At 38.7% G+C, this 20,015-nt stretch overlaps 1 protein-coding gene across 6 annotated transcripts in view; it reads left to right on the top strand.

Moving 5' to 3' along the window:
• PALS1 (protein associated with LIN7 1, MAGUK p55 family member) overlaps window positions 1-19,677 on the top strand; it is a 51,731-nt gene extending 32,054 nt beyond the window's left edge. For 4 of the 6 annotated variants that reach the window (XM_083750565.1, XM_083750562.1, XM_083750564.1 and 1 more), the window contains 11 exons: window positions 353-430; window positions 1,439-1,585; window positions 4,847-5,008; window positions 6,126-6,203; window positions 8,176-8,359; window positions 8,755-8,826; window positions 9,834-9,944; window positions 10,415-10,582; window positions 11,394-11,596; window positions 12,786-12,896; window positions 15,265-19,677. In XM_083750565.1, coding sequence (XP_083606691.1) covers window positions 353-430; window positions 1,439-1,585; window positions 4,847-5,008; window positions 6,126-6,203; window positions 8,176-8,359; window positions 8,755-8,826; window positions 9,834-9,944; window positions 10,415-10,582; window positions 11,394-11,596; window positions 12,786-12,896; window positions 15,265-15,441 — 1,491 coding nt within the window. In that variant the 3' untranslated portion in view covers window positions 15,442-19,677. The remainder of the gene's footprint in view (window positions 1-352; window positions 431-1,438; window positions 1,586-4,846; window positions 5,009-6,125; window positions 6,204-8,175; window positions 8,360-8,754; window positions 8,827-9,833; window positions 9,945-10,414; window positions 10,583-11,393; window positions 11,597-12,785; window positions 12,897-15,264) is intronic. The other 2 variants (XM_083750566.1, XM_083750567.1) reach the window with 1 other exon arrangement.
• The last annotated feature ends 338 nt before the right edge of the window (window positions 19,678-20,015 follow it).

Genomic DNA, 20,015 nt, shown 5'->3' with positions numbered 1-20,015 from the left:
GTGGAGATGTTGCAGGAGGGGATGTTCATCTCTGCTCTGTCAGCCCTGCCCTCTCACCAGTATTCACTCTGCAAGTCTATTTTCAGACTGGCCTAGCTAGAGGAAAAATACTTGTGGTTGAAAGAAAGGGTTAAACACTCTCACTCGCTCTTGCTCTTAAAAGTGTCTGTGTGTATGTTGTTTAGTCTATGAGAATGGTTTGGGAACCAGTGTTTGTTTATGTAACATGAAGTTCTGCCCTTTTTAATTCTGGAAAGGTATTCTTACTGTGCAACTTATTTCGGGTTTTTGTGTGTGTTATGGGGTAGGATAGTAGACATCATCGTATTTTTGGTGTTCACCTGTGTTTCAGGTACAGAGTGTTTTGAAGCCAAGCCATCAGAAAGATGGATTGGAACTTAATTCTTTATTGAATGCCCCTCATATTCAGGTAGGAATAAACTGTTTATTTGCAAATGAAAAAACATTTCCATTGTTTTCTTAATGTCTATGTATTGTAAATTTCAGACTTTTTTTTCATGCCTAATATAGTAAAGTTCCATGGTCATGATTCAAAGAAATAATAGTTGCATACTGCAAAAACACACCTAAACAGTAGCTTTTCTTTTTGACTAAAAACTTCAAAATTCAAGCTACATAGGTTCTCTGCTATGTGTGTATCCTGCTATTTTGAAGTTTTGCCAGTAAGACACAGGTATGAGTCAAATATCTCATGAGGAATGTGCAGCTGCCTCAAGTGCTTCACAGGACAACTGCAATTAAAATTAAAACGAAAACAAATGGGCAATGGCTATTTTCTGTTGTATTAATAGCCACAGCCTGCATTTATGAAAGCACAATCCTTTGTTCATTCAACCATAATTCTTGGTTATAGCTCTGTTAGGGGACGCAGGTGGTGCTGTGGGTTAAAGCCTCAGTGCCTAGGACTTGCCGATCGAAAGGTCGGCGGTTCGAATCCCTGCGGCGGGGTGCGCTCCCGCTGCTCGGTCCCAGCGCCTGCCAACCTAGCAGTTCGAAAGCACCTCCGGGTGCAAGTAGATAAATAGGGACCGCTTACCAGCGGGAAGGTAAACGGCGTTTCCGTGTGCGGCTCTGGCTCGCCAGAGCAGCGATGTCACGCTGGCCACGTGACCCGGAAGTGTCTCCGGACAGCGCTGGCCCCTGGCCTCTTGAGTGAGATGGGCGCACAACCCCAGAGTCTGTCAAGACTGGCCCGTATGGGCAGGGGTACCTTTACCTTTACCTTTATAGCTCTGTTATGTAGCTACCCATCCACGCTGAAAGCAAGAGAAAACATGTATGATATGACTGCCTTGGACCATAGCCTGCACGTTGAATCTTTATCTGCTTGGATTTTTTAAAGTGTCCCACTTATAATAAATTACCTCTAATGTGTGAATATCACTTTCTATAAATGGCACTGTTTGTTTTACACTAGGCACTGCTGTTGGCTCATGATAAAGTTGCTGAGCAGGAAATGCAACCAGAGCCAGTGACGGATGAAAAGATTTATGAGAATGTAGGTCTGTATGGAGGAGAGACAGTTAAAATAGTTCGCATTGAAAAGGCTAGAGATATTCCATTGGTGAGTATACTGAGGCAAGAGAGCCAATAAAAAGATGAATACCATAGTACTTTTGTATTACTTGGTCTGATCTCTGCGGCACATTCTCTCTCTAAAAAAATGCTGACTCACTCAGATATAAGAAAGGACAGGTGCAAATACCTTTTCTTAGGGTGATCCCAGACATGCCTCCTTCATGAAATTGTACAGTTGACCCACATGGCACTGTGATCCCTTTGTACTCCTCCCATATTTTCCTAGTCTGCATCCATCTTTTTTCTTACCTTGGACGGTCTTATGAGGAGCATCACAATATTTTTGCAAATGTGGATGGGAAAATGCGCAGTTGGTGAACAGTAAGAGGAGTTACCCTGAAGAGGATGAATGAGGTTTAGGGGTACCCTTTCTTTCTTTATTATTTGCCCTACATTCCTGATTCAGAGCTGTTTTTTTCTCCTTTCCCTTGATCTAAAACAGCTGGAACACTGGCTCTCAACTAATTAATTGCTTCCTGGAACTAAATGTCCTTAGCCCCCACACTTCAATTAGGTTTTTAATGAGGGAAAATTCAGCTGTGCTGTTGCTTTTATAAAACAGTTACACATATTTTCAGGGGTTCCTTAGTGCTCCCCTTGAAAACAGCAGTTCTTAGTTGGAGTAAAAGCAGTATCCTTACATTGTGGGTTTTTAAAGGTTTTTTATTGTGTTCATGTGTGAGGATAGCAATGACAGTATACAGAAACAAAAATTTCAAACTACAAATGAAATACAAGATATAATCTTGTATGATATAATATCTCACACATATATATATCTTATCTAAATCTTACATTATGGTCCTCAGTGTATTCTAATCTATTCATAGTCGATTAAGACATCACTCCAGCCACACCCTTCTCACCACTTCTGGAAATGTCTCATATTCTCCATTATCCGTTATTGAATAAAGTCTCAGCACACAGCTCTAAAATCCTGTGGCTGTGCTCTACATAAAGGTACCAAATCAGACTGGATAACTGTTAATAAAGAGAATCACAGGATCTGGCTGCTCCTGGTAGCCTCTTAGGTGAAATAATATCTACTCTAAAGACAACTTGCAGTTGCACCTCTGTTTTGTTTTTTTTAATGAATACAGGTACAGGGTGGGAGGCTTTCTTCAGAATCTTCTCTCTTCCTTATATTCTCCTAGAAAAAACAATGGGAAGGTTTGCCCCCCCCCCCCAAAAAAAAAAGAAAGGGAGGAAGCTGAGGAGAGGAGAGATCTGCCTCCCCTCCTCCATATAGAGCAATGTCCCATGACAGTCACCATCATCTGCAGTTCTTTTTTGAAAAATGAAAAGATGTTGCTTCCAGCCTTCCCCTTTCCTGCCACCTTGGATTACAAATAAAGGAGTTCAAGTTTCTAGGCAGATTTTCCCTTAACCTTCTTACCTCCCTTCACAATCTACAAAGCATTGCTTAGAGCTCACTCTTTATATGTGTATCTGTATGTACATGCACAGTCAGCCCATGGCACAATTTTTTTCAGTTTTCCATGGTGAAATAGCACAACTAAATGTTGTTTTTTAAATGACTTAATGCACTCAGGAGCAGCTTTGAACAGCAGTGGTAACAGGTCTAACTCTCCAACTTTTGACAAGGAGAGGACGCTGTAGCTGGCAAAGAGATTGGGTTGTCAAAGGTTTATTGATGTACTGTACATGCACATACCTCCCCAAGCCACAAATCATATCTTCCTCATTCACACTACTAAAATGTCTGAGAAGCAACAGCTTCAAAAATGTTGAGAGAATGAGTGTGCCCACATAACAATTTCATTCCTGCACTTTAAGGTGAGATGAATGCTTTAAGAAGCAGTAGACCTCTTGGAGAACAGATGATCAATTGCAGTTCCACTTGTAATCTATAGTGCAAGAGCATTAATTTGTAGCACTCCTACTGTACCACTGATTTTGTGGAATGGAACATGAAATTGATGGCTCATGTTCTCAGGCTATGCTGAAAATTTAATTATATCCTATTGTTGGAAGACCTAGGTGGTGGCTTTCATTTTTGCTTGTTTGTAGAATGACGTTTTTATTGGAAAATTGAACTTAATTGCCTGTTCCTGTATTCCATAATGTACCTCTCAAATCTGATCAGTAACTGAAGCTACAGTATTTCGAATTTAAGATACAGATTTGGTAGTGCTACTGTGTTTCTTCATACACTAGTATTTTCCTCACTGCTTTATGCATTTCAGAATTTCCATGTGGTAATTTATAACAAAGATCAATAAGCAAGCATGCCTAGGCTCCACCTTTTGGTAGTTTCACTAGGACCTGATCACGGCTCAACCCTCATCACACCTAAACAAGGTTTCTGGTGTTGTGGATCAGAAAGAATAATAAAGTGTCACTTCATGGGGATGAAATGATCCTTTCCTTGTCCCCCTCCAACGTTGTGGGTAACTGTCCTTGATTACGGCTATATAGCAACAAAAGGAAAGGGCAGGTTTTAACTCATTGAGCCACAAATATTGATGCTAATGTAACACATTCTGTAATTTAAAAAGATTGGTTACAACATAATACCCAAGGCAAAGTCCTTAGCACAGATTTGATTTAACAGCACCATTACTACATGAGGTGCTGCAGGTAAGGCTAAGACCCTCCCTGTCTTGTTCCTTTAATTGCAATCATTAAATGTTTTTAATAGTGATTGCATGATCATTTCACATTCTCTTCTTCAAATGTCAATGTGGCTAACAAATCCAGAATAACAGTAATAAATCTATTAAATGCCATATCATCTAGAAGCACAACAAGATAGCATTATAAGAGCATCATAAAAACAGTGTAAATCAATAATTAAAATTCATTAAGAAGATAAGCTTTCAAAATCCCAACTAAAAATGGGAAGAATATGTTTGATGAGCTGGATACTGTGCCTCCCTGCAAAACAAGAAAAGCTTATTCAGGCTCATTTTGTTGTTTTTGTCTTCTCTTAGACTTTTCTCTGATGTGCTAACTATAGAATTACAGTATTCCTTAGAATCTGTAGAGAACTTGTATTTTCAGAAATGTTATTTATTGTTGGTTATATTTCTGCTCTGCCAATCATCAGGAATTCAGGGTAGTATTCAGCATACATTGTCTTATGAAGTGAGTTAGACTAGAGTTATAGACTGACCCAAGACTGATTGGGGATTTGAACCTGTGTCTTCCCAATTCTGCTTTATCCACTGCACCACAATTATAGAAAATTTCTGACACTTTTAAATTATCACTTTTAATTATGCAGGGCGCTACAGTACGCAATGAAATGGATTCAGTCATCATTAGTCGAATAGTGAAGGGAGGTGCTGCAGAGAAGAGTGGGCTGTTGCATGAAGGTGATGAAGTTCTGGAAATTAATGGAATTGAAATTCGTGGAAAGGATGTTAATGAGGTTTTTGATTTACTGGTATGTTGAGCCTTGCTTTCATGGTATTCTGCTACTTACTACGATCCGACTTGTGCATTTAAATTTGTTAAATTCCAGTTCAGACTTTGATATGTTTTGCCAGCAGCTATGCTTAAAATGTTTGACCCCTGCATACCTTGCAGACAGCCTATGTCTTGTTACAGTTTCAAAGGTCAGAGGAGGACAGCCTTCTGAAATTGCCTTCAGCACAAATGGTAGCAGCTTGCAGGGTTGTTAATACTTGCTCATCAGTTCTGAAATGCTTCTTTCCCAGAGGTGTAGCAGAGTGCAGTCCTAGGAGTGAGACATTTTATATAAGCAGGGCTTTATAAAAGTATTTAGGATTATATTACTTGAATGCTATGTATAATTGTATGAGACTTTTATGTCTAGAATGTGGATTGTTCTGCACCACCTGTTCCTGAATATGCCAGAACCTATTAGGAAATGTTCCAAGTTTGTATTAGGACATACTAGGAAATGATCAAAGTCCAACTCTTCTTTTAACCTGGCACTCCAGAAGGTTCCGTGTACTTTTTGTCCAGTCAGCTTTGAATTGAATAATTCCCATGGACTGGCTTCAGCTACAAAGCTGCATCATCCTGGCTTTGGGTGTCATTTTCATTTCCTTAGTAAATTCCAATTGTGCTGCCCTAGGAGCACCATCTGACTTTATTTTAGCATTACCTAGCCTGGCACATTACTTATGGGTGTAGTGTCTGGGCTAGCCATGCCTGTTGACATTAAGAGGTGAGACTTGAGACATAAAGCACAAGAATTGCCTTCCTGGGTTATACCAGAGTCCACTTAATCAAGCATTCTTTGTCTCAATGGTGACCTGAAGCATGTGAAGCTATTTATCTCCTTGTTTGGGGACCAGGCTGTTTTCTGAAAAGTGGAGGCAATTTGTCACATAAATATGCTAGACTAGAGCACTTCCAAATAGAGGTAGGGAAACCTACCTAGAGTTCAGGGAGAAGAAAGACCTGTAAGAGCAGCAGCTTGAAATTCTTCCCCTCCCCTTCACCCAACCCATTGTTGCTCCCCATGCGTGAGTGTCTGACTTCAAGGCTGTTTTTAAGTTGTCAGTTACTAATGAATGTGCTTTTCCTTACAGGCGGACATGCACGGCACGCTGACATTTGTCCTGATTCCCAGTCAGCAGAGTAAGCCACCACCCACAAAAGAGACAGTGGTATGTTCTTGTGGCATATTTCCAGTGTATAACTTACCTTAATTGCAGGTGTTCAGTCGGTTTTATATTCTCTTTTTGTTGCTATTGAAGTCTCGTGTGTCTCCTTCACTGAATAGTAGACTACATTTAATTTAGCCATGCTTTAAGAAGAGATTTTGAAAATGTTGGTGGCAGCCATTGTAAGTTGTCCCATAACATAGGGTTGCCATACGTCCAGACAGTGCTTCCAGCTTCAGTTTTCCGGCTAGGTCTGGGAAATTCCAGACGTATGGCAACCCTACCATAACATCACTTTTTGACACTCTTGAAAATACATGACACAGGCAATCCATTTGTTATGTGAAGTAAGGAGAATAATAAAACTATTCTTATCCTTGGCCTTGCCAAGCAGTACCTTTTCCTGAGTAGTCATTTTGAGGAGAAGGAAAAAATGGGTTTTGGGACACTTACAATCCTTTGAGTGACTGAAAATATTAGAGGGATGTCTTTGGAGAGCAAGATTTCCTGTTTAAGAGGCAGGAGAAAAGTAGATAAGGATTGGATGATGGAGCAAAAGGCTTTCTGGGTGATTAGACGTGAGCTGTTAAACACAACAGATGTTTCTAGCATGTCATGTGCTGCTAATACAAGCTATCTTCATCTGATTTTTAACTCTCCCTGTACTATTTCCCAGATCTTCCCTGCAGTCCCAATTCCACAGGAGGCTTTGGGGAGGGCACAGTGGCCAGTAGAGAAGGGGAAGGAAGCCCTGTTGTGCAAATGACCTTTTTCATGCACATAATTTTTTAGTACAATCCGTTACTTGTTTATCCCATTTCAGGTTCTACATTACCATCTGTTACAAACCATCTTCATTTTCATCACAAAACTGCATCAGCTTTAAGCAGGGAATCTTTCAGTTTCGAAATGTCTTGAGTGTTTACTTATGTCTTAGTGAAGAAATAAGGTTTTCATACTAGATTCTGAGAGCAGAAACTAGATTCTGAGAGCAGAAACCACATTTGTTGTATTGATTTTTTTCCTTAAGCTCCTTAGATATTTGCTATTAAGTGTCTTGTTTCTGTAGTGAGTTGTATATGCAAAATGGTAGATAGTGCCTTGATCTGGGGTGTGCTTTCCATTAAGATTCATTTGCCTGCGCCTACCCCACTTTCTGTGTCACCAAGGTATTCCTCTTATAGTTATGCATCAAAGTGCCTTTTCATTGAGCTCAGAGTGACATTTTCCACCCCGCCCTATGTAAGCAGAATGACTTCTCATTAAAAAATGAAAGTGGTGGAGGCGGGGGGGAAGCAGGAACAAACATCAAGTCATCAATATTTTTATAACGCAAGTGTCAAATTTATTTTAAAATTGGTAGTTTGTTACAAGAAAGTTTGTCTGACATCTCTGTGTTACTTGGTTGATTGTGCTTGGAAAAAACACCTTGATAATAATGAGTGCACAGAAGTATCTGGAGCACACTTTTCCTAGCCATCTCCCATGTGCATGTACATGTGCCGCAGCTTTGTAATGCTGTACTTTCCCTGACAAATTTGGATGGAGAAACTGGTTGGAGCTTGTTTGGGACAAGTTGCTTGGGATAGTTAAGCAGGAGAGCAGGCAGACCCAGCTTGAGTTCACACACAATCCATAATGGCTGGGCAGAGGGAAACTTTCCTTTGGAGGTCATCAGAGAATAGAAAATTAGTGCTCTCCTGTCTCTCTGATTTAAATTTGAGTCTGCCTTTTCAGGTCTAAGCTGTAGAGGGGAAGCCCTCTTGCCACTTCCAAGTTACTTACTGCCCAGTTAATTGTTCCTAATTTTTAATTGCCTTCTATACCAGTAGTTTATATTTTTATTTATGCTTGAGCTCTTCATTCTGTATTTGAAGTCAAAGTGGGATCTCTTATATACGAAAGGAACATATTGTCAGAGATTAATACTTGCAATTCCAGTCCATATTTATGTGTATACCTCTATATTTTCTAGATCCATGTGAAAGCTCACTTTGACTATGATCCATCTGATGACCCCTATGTCCCATGCAGAGAGCTAGGCTTATCCTTTCAAAAGGGAGATATACTCCATGTCATCAGCCAAGAAGATCCAAACTGGTGGCAGGCCTATCGAGATGGAGATGAGGAAAATCAGCCTTTGGCAGGCCTCATTCCAGGTATTTAATCATGGAGTATTTGTGTATATTGAATATTTTTTTTTACAAAGAAGTTTCAGATACCATTGTCGTTGAACTACTGGGATGTTGCTTTGAATTGTTGTTGCATAGTCTCCTCCTTTGGTGAGTTGAGACTGCTGATGTGACCAAATTCCCAACAGGAGTCCTAATGTTGTAGACGTCTTTTAACTTTGGCATTTAAAAACAAAAACAAAATGAAAAAACTGATGCAGAGGTATGAGAAGAATTCTTATTGTGGGATTATCTTCCTCAAAGCGCTTATAGGGATCAAAATCTCAGTCCATTTTGAAATGTGATCACTCTTGAAACAGTGGTGTATTCTGAAATGGCAATAATTTCTCATTGCTAATTATTAAATGTATTCTATCATTAAGGGAAAAGTTTTCAGCAACAAAGAGAAGCTATGAAGCAAACTATAGAGGAAGACAAAGAACCAGAAAAATCAGGTAGATGAAAATCTTCATGAAATACCTGTGATAACTAATAATTTTAAAAGAAACTCAGTCCTTGAACTGTGCCTCCTCTTTTTCAGTTCAAATACTTCAGTGATAGTGAGCATTTATCCACAGGTTTCATAACATGTTTAAGGAGAGCTGAACTGACCAAGCAACTTTTGCTGAGATACTGTCATTATATCCAATTCTTTGGGTGAAACTTAATGTACTCAGTGTTAGACTCACTGAAATCAGCAGGCAATTGATCTACATGGGTCTGTTCTGAGTGTGATTTAGCCATCTATTGCACTTTGACTCAGGTAGAATCTAGAAGTGGTACCATGTGCTTTGTCCTCCTTGATTACATATATGGATGTATTGTACTCAGGTAGGGGTGTGTGAGTTTATTTTTAAAAATTAAAAAGATAAATAACCAAGGGAATGAACAGTTTTGCCTGTGTGGTCCCATTGACGGAAGACAGAAGTAGCAGTTCCTTAATACTGATATACAGACCAAGTAGGGAGTACAAACCTCTATGAACTTTTCTTCTACTTGTTCTTGCTAGTATAGCCCGTTCTTTAAAAAAATGTTATCACATTTCCAATATAACAACTATCCTCTGTTTTGATATTCCAAGTGCCTCCTTAAGACACTTCTTTCCCCATGGCTTATTCATTTTACTTACTATTTCTAACATGTCATAGCTGTTTCTATTTCTAACATGTCATAGCTGTTCCTTGAGATCAGGGTGGCCACATGTTGTTGGTCCAACTCCCATCATCCCCAGCTAGCATAGCCAATGATCAGGTATGATGGGAGTTGTAGACCAGCAACATCTGAAGTAGCACACATTCTCCTTTCCTCCTTTAGATTGTAAGTCTGTGTGAGCAGGGTCTGCCTTGTGTTTAATTTGTGTACAACAGCTATCAATTTAACATGCTTTATAAAATAAATAATTGCAGCTGGAAACTTAGTTACATATTTGGACAACTTTGGCTCTCTATTTTTTAACTTCTAGGGAAACTTTGGTGTGCGAAGAAAAATAAAAAGAAAAGGAAAAAGGTTCTGTATAATGCCAATAAAAATGACGGTAAGAAGGGATTTCAGCTATCTTCCAGTATTTTTTCTGGTTAGTGCAACTGATTCATTTTTCAGCTTACGATGTGTTAAAATTATTGTGCATAAATATTCACCCATAGTTATTTCTATATTATCTGGACTATATGTTTCTAATATTTCTTTCCTGATTATAATAGTGAATTTTCTATGGGTTTTTATGTTTTAGAAGTAAACTGCTGGTCTGTGACTGTAATAAACATTGATTTTAGAAGTGATAAACCTTGGACACTGATCCTTTGGCATTCAATTAATGTGAAGAAATGATAATTAAAAAACTATTACACAACAATAAAAGGCTTATTTTTTTAAAGCTGTTCTAAGGTATTCTTAGAGTAGACCCACTGAAATTAATGAACATGGCAGCTAGGTACATTAATTTCAGCAGGCTTACTCTTGAATAAAATATAGTTGAATATCACCCCATGTTTATTTCTTCCTAATCAAAAAATGCCATACTTATTTTGGCCTTGTTTTCTCAAGATTATGACAACGAGGAGATCTTGACTTATGAGGAAATGTCCCTTTATCACCAACCAGCGAATAGGAAACGACCCATTGTCCTGATCGGTCCACAAAACTGTGGCCAAAATGAACTTCGGCAAAGGTTAATGAATCACGAAGCTGACAGATTTGCTTCTGCAGTTCCTCGTAAGTTGAAAGGCTGGGGCATGTAACTGTCTTGTGTTCTGATGTCAAACCCTTGCTGCCTGGCCTTACATCATTTTTGCAAGTTCAGTTCAGTACCACACTATATACCTTACTATGGAGGGAAGTTGCTTTAGTAAATCCTTCCCCAATACAAATGTAGGGAGTTAACCATAAAAAATGTCCTTTGACCCAGTGATGCAGATATGTAATTTTTAATGGTATTATAACTCTTCCCCCCCCCCCCACATCATTGGATGATGATGTGTATTAAGTTAACTAAAAATGTAGCAAGGCAGCCCTGTTCCATTTTGGGCCCTTCTACTTATTCTCCTGAGTGGAGCCCTGGACTTCTGCCACAAAATCCCTTTTCTGATTGTACCACTACTTTGATCCCATTCATAAGAACAAGGCAGTTTATTGAAATAACTTAGTTAAATTCTCATTTACAGGAAGGTGATTTTGCTACCTTGCATTCTCCTGTATTTTCAGTTGCATCTGACATCCCCTGCTTCATGTTTTTGTTCGAAGTACATTTGCATGACTGGACATGTGTTATGCACAGTTGGACATGTGCCAGAGACTGCTGTATTATGGAACTATTTTTTTAGCCCAGTTAAGAGTTTGCGATTCTTTCTGGCTGAAAGACTCTAAAGGTCAACATTGTTAATTTTGCACTTATACATTCTGCTGAAAAGGGTTTCTTTCCAAGTAGCTGTTTTTCATACCTTGCAAACTGATATAACAAAAATGCCTTCAAAACAGTTAAAAGACACAGAAGTCTTAAATTAGATTTGTTTACTGGTCTTTTCAGATACAACACGAAATAGGAGAGACAATGAAGTGGCTGGCAGAGATTACCATTTTGTATCACGGCAAGTATTCGAGGCCGACATAGCAGCAGGAAAGTTTATTGAGCATGGTGAATTCGAGAAGAATCTGTATGGTACCAGCATAGACTCTGTCCGGCAAGTGATCAATTCTGGAAAGATATGTCTTTTAAATATCCATACACAGGTAATAGAAGTTCTTTTGGATGTTGAAATCCTAGGTTCTGTGTTGCAGTAGTTTAGTTAGAATGTGTTGTTGATGAAGGCCTTATTTTAGTTGGTTTTGATACAAATGTGAAATCTGTCTATGTATACACTAAATTTTCTCCTAGATCAGATGTATGCAACTTCCCTAATATGCTTCTATACAGGCAATAAATTTGTACATTAGTTGCCCTCTCTACATATTCAGTGGTTATATGTACTGAGCGTCTTTAAACATGCAGTGGACATGCAGTAATGTTGCTTTCAGTCTCCCATTCACATTTTGTGTTTACCATAGCAATCACCAGTGTAACTCATGCACCATACACAGTGAGAAGCAGCTATAATCAAAGGTTCTTCATGCTTCATCCACTTTCACTGTGGTCATGTTAGACTTTTTTCAGAATCCTCATCTTGTTAGGTCATTTAAAGACATCTGTAGACCACATGTTGCTAAGTCTTGAATTATGCTATCTGTGTTTTCAAGACTAAATATGAAGAAATAGCAAATTACTCTATAAAAATACACTAATACTGTAAATAGCAGAATTATTGTAACCACACTTAGCAAGGGTATAGAATATTATATTCTTCACCACGTAAAGAGCAACTCATAGTAAGAATGTGGACTGTCCAAATTCAAAAAAATTAGTCATTAGAATATAAAACGTCAGATCCTCACAGTTCCTGTACACATAATCATTTTAGAATTGCATACATGTTCATTATGTAGGTTTACATCATTTTTCTGTTGTCTTCTCCATTTTGCTGCTGTCAGAAGAACTGTCATCTGGATAAGTGGCATGGTCTACTATTAGGAAAATTGGACTCCGCTACCCTATATCAGTTGCAGTTTTCAGCTCTAGTTTCAATGTAACTATCTCTTTGCTAGCTTGTGTAGTTCATGAAGTTTAAGTTCCTTTTTTTTGTTATTTGTGCAGCCCCAACTGAACGATTTTTGAGATCACATGTTGTAACTTGTTAAGCTAGTTTCTCCAGGAGCAAACTGGCTTTTCTAGGTAGAAGCCTTGCACAATCATTAGTGTAGAGAGTCACCATTTATGTATAATGTTGCATGCATAAATTGTATTGACAATAGATAATTGGTATGAATTATAGTTTTGCTTTGTTTTATGAAAATATTAATAGTACAGATTTATATTTCCCAACAGTCACTGAAGAGCCTTCGCAATTCAGACTTGAAGCCATATATTATCTTCATTGCACCACCTTCACAAGAGCGGCTTCGTGCATTACTGGCCAAAGAGGGCAAAAATCCAAAGGTAATATTCACATGTTGTGTTTATAACAGTGCATTCGGCCCTTGGTGCTCCGATACACATTTTCTTCAAATATGCTAACTGTGTAGCACGCAGCAGTCACAAAATTCAGTATGAGAAGACACAGGCAGGATTGCAGACCTAACTTTATGCCACAGAATTCAATGTTGGCGGGTTCTGCTGCTCCTGTTCAGGGTTATGACATCCTCCTACAGCTTGTGTCCAAATACACATCAGTAATATGTGATGAGGCTTACTGAATTGGGTCACTTTTAAGTAAATATACATATGAGGGTTGAGGAAGCTGGCACCACGTCACCCTTTCAAGCAAGGAAGCTGCCACATTCCTCTTGAGAGTCCCCAAAACCTCTAGCATGTTGAGCATGGATGGAGAAAGTAGAGGTCTTGTTGCATGAGCTGAAATTTTTCCACTCACATGTGTGCATTGGTTACAAATTCTACTGACAAAATTCTACTTTACTTGGTATTCCCTTTATTATAGACAGAATGTGTGGCAGATGTTGAGTTCCTGCTGATTTTTTTCTTTTTGGATTCTCTGTTTTGATGTGTTCCTCCTAGTTTCTGCCACCAGGTGGTGCTGGCCAGCTGCTTTTGATAGTGTTTTCAGTTTGTCAATGTATTACAGTGGTAGCTTGGTTTAAGAACAGCTTAGTTCAGTGGTCAGCAAACTTTTTCAGCTGGGGGCCAGTCCACTGTCCCTCAGACCTTGTGGGGGGCTGGACTATATTTTTTTGGAGGAGGGAAATGAACGAATTCCTATGCCCCACAAATAACCCAGAGATGCATTTTAAATAAAAACACACATTCTACTCACGTAAAAACACCAGGCAGGCCCCACAAGTAACCCAGAGATGCATTTTAAATAAAAGGATACATTCTATTCATGTAAAAACACGCTGATTCCTGGACCGTCTGCAGGCCAAATTTAGAAGGTGATTGGGCTGGATCCAGCCCCCGGGCCTTAGTTTTCCTACCTATGGCTTAGTTTATGAACAACTTGGATTAAGAATGCTGCAAACCTGGAAGTAGGTGTTTTGGTTTGTGAACTTTGCCTTGGAATAAGAACATGTTTCGCTTCCTGTTGAGTGTGTTCCATTTGTAAACTGTGTCCCCCACTGCTATGGGAAAGCACACCTTGGTTTAAGAACGTTTTGGTTTAAGAACAGATTTCTGGAATGGATTAAGTTCGTAAACCAAAGTACCACTGTACAGTGGTACCTTGGTTTACAACCATAATCCTTTCCAGAGGTCCGGTTGTAAACCAAAACAGGTTGTAACCCAAGGCGTGCTTTCGCCAATTGGGCCTCCCCCCCAAAATTGGTTGTAATCCAAAAAAAAAGGGACATGCACTTCCGGGTTTCACATGGTTGTAATCCAAAGTGGTTGTAATGCAAAGCGGCTGCAAACCAAGGTACCACTGTACTTAGAACAGGACAAAAAGCAGAAGCCATCTAAGCTGGCTGACATGACTGTTGGTGATCACTAAAGTGCATTTATCTTAAATTTTGCATTCAGTTCCCTGTTTAAAATAGAATCTTCCAGGTTTCACAGGACATCAGCTATTTAAGCTTGGCCAAGGGGTAGGGGGTAGATTTGTCCTTTAGGGGTTCAGCCCCCAGATCAGATATCCTGTTTGACAGGTGATCAGGGTTGCATGTGTATACCTGGTATTGGGAACCCAAGACAGGACAGGGGTTATATTGGTGTATCATCTATTCTGCTGCCTAAAAGTCTCCCTCCCTAAGCTCTTGGAGGTAATCTTAGACATAGCGTTGAGGACCTTGAGGCAGCTTGTACTGGGAATCCTCAGTGTTTATGCCAAAGTTGCTTCATCTGAAGAAGCTCAGAATGTTATGGCCTCCATGCCAACCATGGCCCTTTCTGAAACTATAACCGGGCTAACATGGTGGCAGGAAACACACTGGACTGTTTCTATGTTGTGGGAGCCAGTCGTGATTCTGTCATGGACAGATCATCATCTGATCTATTTTGACTTATAACCTCCATAGGAGGGAAGGATCAAATTAGAAGGTCTGCTCCCAAACCCTAATGGATCCAGATGGTTTTATGAGGTCATTAGGTGATTTTCCTGCAGGTTTAGTCAACAGGCTTGTTTAGGTCCTGATCTTTGCTTGGAATGAGGAGATGACGATGGTTATCAGCAAAAGGGAGTTCTGCAAATTCCTATGATCTCTGGGACATTATCCCTAGTGATATATGCAGCTTGACTTTCAGACCTGCCAGTACTTTGTTTCCTCCTAATCAATCTAATGCTGCTTTTTCACAAGACTCTGATATTTTTGTGTAATATATCCATAAATATCGTAGTATACTTTCGTTTAAATTTCAGCCTGATGAACTTCGAGAAATTATAGAGAAAACCCGAGAGATGGAGCAAAATAATGGCCATTACTTCGACACAGCTATTGTGAATTCTGATATTGACAAAGCATACCAAGAATTACTTCGTTTAATTAACAAACTTGATACAGAACCTCAGTGGGTGCCATCCTCCTGGCTACGGTGAAACAGTTACAAGGAAGAAAAGGACCTTGCCAATAGAAGAAGGCTCACCCTGTATATTAGATGATGGATTAACCTCTAGTCCTCTGTGTGCACGGATTAACTGTGGGCTTTAAAAAAATAATACTCATACAGTCTGACACCATTCTACTGTGATTTTGAATGTCTGATCTTTCACTACCTTTTTACCAGACATTGACACTTTGAACAAGCCACTACATTTTTAATCATTTGAAAACACTTCCAAGCGGCTGCTTTAAATTTACCTTTTCTGACTAGAGTTTTTTCTCAAGGTATATATATGTATACAGTCCCTGATCACTATAAAAACTGATTGTTATTTAACGTTTTTAAGTTAATTATGTTGCGGACATGATGGTAGTTTGCAAAAACACCTTTACAGAATATTGGATAAAGGAATATACCTACAAGGGGAATGAAGGAATTAATCTACAAGTACTCTCAAATGTTTAAAGGGGCTACTTTGATTTGAAGTTGCCTTCTTGGGCTTCAAATTGTTGTTGAAACATTCCATTATCTAATCGCACTGCAATTTTTGAAGATGTGTACATTGTAAATATTTCAAACTTTTTTGTCTTTAGTTAGTTTGTAAATCAGATTCACAGCTAATTAAATAACAGTAAGTCCTATGGAAGGTTATATATATATATATATATCTGCTGATATTTTAGATGTGGTATTTTATGAATTTTTTCCTCTTTGCTATATCAATTGATTGAGAGCCACAGTTAACACATGGGACTATAGAAGAGTTTAGATGGGAAGCTATATTTTTATGAAAATAGAAATTCTTATATGGATTTTTTTAAAGAATACTTTGCTTCCTTAAAATGTAAATTTGTCTTTTATAACCAAGGAAACAGACTTTGGGATGATGAATATTAGAATATTTTCTTGTATTTTTATACCTAGGCACAAGGTGTCTCATGGCTGTTGATCATGTAGGTAGTTATAAAGTGGAGTTTATAATATTAAGTAACCCAGTTATCATCCTGGATTTAATTGATACTGTTGTAAAACAAAACTAGTGGAAGAATGTGAATGTTACTAAATTAGGAACCTGGTGTGTTCTGTTTCTAGAACCAGCATATCCTTATATGCAATTGAAAATACCCATAAAGGTTCAAATATTACAGCTATTGCATTTATGAAACTTCTCTAATTGTAGCTGCCTTTGAAACTGATTAGCTTTGTTGCTTTGTGGCACCCTTAATGTGAATATGAATAGTTTTCTTTGTTCTCAATCATAGCTTTTATTTTTATATACTGTCATACACTGGAACTACTTCAACATGTAGTTGAATATAACCTAATAGTTAAGAATTAGTCTTTCCATGTTCTTTCATATTTTTCTCTGAGGGATTAAACAGAAAATCCAAGCAGGATTGAAACTTTTTTGTGTTCATAGTTGAACATACAGTATACATTGACATATGAAGAATTGGGGGGAGGGGGGTAATACTATTTAAGAACTGAAATTCCTCTCTTAGTATTATGATCCACTCCCCCACCATGGGAGAAAAGAGAAATCTGGAATCAACCAACAGCTCCCCTCCTCTGGAGAGTATATGTATATGATCTTTAAGCGTAGCACATTTATCAAGAGATTGTAAAATCACTCAACAATGTGCCTCTATCCAATGAAGCCTTTGGGTAGGAAATAGAAGTGATATGGAATAATCTATGTATCACTGTCAACCTGCAAAATAGTGATTTATCTCAAATTGTCAACTTTGCTTAGAATACAAAGCAGAAAAATGAATGTTGTGTTTCTTCCTTGCTTTGCTTTGATGTGATAGTAGACAGCAAAATTCAGAAACTCTGGGCTAGTGCAGATATAAGGCTTCCCACCCTTTAAACATGCATAGGGGATCAGGAATGGGCTATGGGGTTATTCAGTCCTTTCCCCTTCCTTTTTCTCGCACAAATCCCCTTCCCTCCCTTGTCTTAACTATGCTTTGCTATGTCTACACTACTGTTAAACCATGGTGAAGCTTGATCACTGGCATTCAGAATCAGTATTTGAAGTGGTTTACAAATCGTATCTTACAAGACTTAACAAATGTTCAGGAAATTGTGCAGAGATGAAGGTTCATGGTTAAGGATGGTAGAATCCGCACACAAAGAGAAGGCTAGGGAGAGTCCACACAGTGCCATGGCCTGCTCCCTCTTCTTTAACTATGGTTAAGGAATGGAAAGTGTTTTATCTGCATTGTATAGTCTGTGCATTACCCAGATGTATGTATTTTTCATCATTTTAAGGGTTATGGTGCTGATGTCCATGAGGTCTAAATTTAATTACTTTTACAGCCATGTAAATATTTCTATCAGTATCTTAGGTTTAAATGTTAAGAAAATGCTGATGTAATCCATGATGCATTCTAGGACAGTATATGAAATACTGGTTTGGCATACTATACTGGTTAAGATACTATACTGGTATTAACAGTAAAATCCCCTTTGTTTCTCCTATCCCCCTTCTGAATTTCTAAGATGATTAAGAAATTAATTGGACATAGTCTTCTAAATGCAGAAATTACTATATATATTAAATGTGCCTACCACCTGCTGTCCTTTGAGATAAGAGTGGTGGCCTAAAAATCCACACTAAGCTCTGGCTATAGAAATGCAACTGTGGCAAACAATAATTAAGAGGGCTTTCAGAAATCATCCAATATAACTAAATTGATATCTGTCAATTGCTCTACTACTGACATTTGGAAAAGGATGTTCCACAATATTGTAATTACAGAAAAATGGACATATCTGTTTGGATGAGGGAAGAAAATTCTAAACTTCTTTCAGAGGATACAATATTGTGTATTATAATGAGCTTTGCAACAAGTGGTGTTCTATTCTAGGCTAGTTAAATAGGGGGAAATATTTGATTAACCAAGTGAAAGATATGCCTTGTAAACAAACCATGACTGTAATGATATTTCTTTAAAAATGGAAAGAGAAAGGGTGAAGAGATAACAAAATAGCTTTTTAAGGTAATACAGTATATCTCTACACAACGCCCAGGTTGAAGCTTGACATCTACTTGCACTCTAATTTGAGCTATTATAAACTGCACATTAATGTAAACATGTAAAATAATATTCCTAGCCTTCAAGTATACTGTTGTAAATGTAACCGTGAGGTAATATATTTCACTTCCTAGTGGCTTAGTACTACAGGCTACTGTGCCAGGAAATAAATATAGAGGGTTGTATAAAACAGCTGCAGCTTGTGTGCAGACTGTAGTGTTATGGAAAGCAGTACCAAGATTGCTCCAAGTTGCATCCATGCTGCTGTTCTGGCTGCCAGTGCCAGGGGTGGTATGGTGGTACAGCCTACAGCCACTGTATGCTAACAAAAGGCAGGGAAACAAAAGCCAGCTCATCTTTGTACTATCCTGAAGCCTTACTGGCATTCAGCTTCATCAGTGCAATCTTGTGCATCTAATGTTTTGAACTGAGCTGTCAAGCAGATACTGCCCTTGTAGCTCAGTCAGTGCAGTCACTTATTTGTAGAGTTGGATGGTGTGTTCCAAAGCCTACTTGGGCATGGTACCTAAGACCCTTTGTGTGCTCCATCTTGGCAGAATATGCTCCCCAGAAGTGCATAGGCACCGCTTCACACACAGTAACTTTTGTTGCAGAGAGTTGGCTGTGTCATTTGGTTCCTAAAGGCAACTGCATAACCGGAATGGCCTCCCAGAGCTTGCAGCCTCCTCTTAAAAAAAAAAAAAAAAAAAAATCCATCTCTGTTCCTACCAGGTTTTTACTCCCCCAATTACACTGAGCTGAGCTCTTGGTTAAGCTCTGTCCTCACTAACGATAAGGTGTATAATCAATGTATTCTTAGCTGCAGCTTGGGGATGGTGAAGCGAGTTTAACCACGTGCGAGTTCAGAGAACACAGTTGGCACAAGACTAAAAAAAGACCACGGAGGAGCAAAGTGGTTCTAGGAGCCAGTATGGTCCCAATACGCCAGAGCGGTCCTGAGATTATTAAAAACAACCCTGCTTTATAAAAGTTCCAGCATATCTTTAACATGGCTTAAAACTTCAGCATAAGTTTGTAACATCATGATGGAAAATAAGGTACTTGACTGAAAAATGAAACTTGAATAAGCATATGTTTAATTGTGGAGGTTTTTCTCTGTCCTTTGGAAAGGAATTAGCATATCTTGCATCATTATTTGCTTACCAAAAATAAAGGTCACTTATTACTTATATTGCACACAGAGTGTATTCTTTAAATAAACCAGCACCTTATGTGAACTTGGTGCAATGAGGGGAGGGGAGAACTTGTATGAGTCTTTTTTTTGGAATTAACAACTCATTTTAAATGCCTTATTACATTATTTAGAATCACCCCTCCCACTTCTGGATGTAGTACTTTTTGTTGCATGCAGAGCAGGATTAATGAATCTCCCAGACCAGAAGTTTCAAGGTGGAACGCAAGGCCATTTCTCCCAACCCATGCCTAGTGTCTTATCAAGCTGATGGGGGGATTTCAGTCCTGCTGGGTGCTGTTTTGCTATGTTTGAAGGTGAAGAGAAGTATGGTGT

This window comes from Podarcis gaigeae, assembly GCF_964106915.1.
Source record: "Podarcis gaigeae genome assembly, chromosome: 1".
Taxonomy (NCBI): domain Eukaryota; kingdom Metazoa; phylum Chordata; class Lepidosauria; order Squamata; family Lacertidae; genus Podarcis; species Podarcis gaigeae.
The sequence above is the reverse complement of the archived record's forward strand: the minus strand, read 5'-3'. Positions and strand labels throughout refer to the sequence as shown.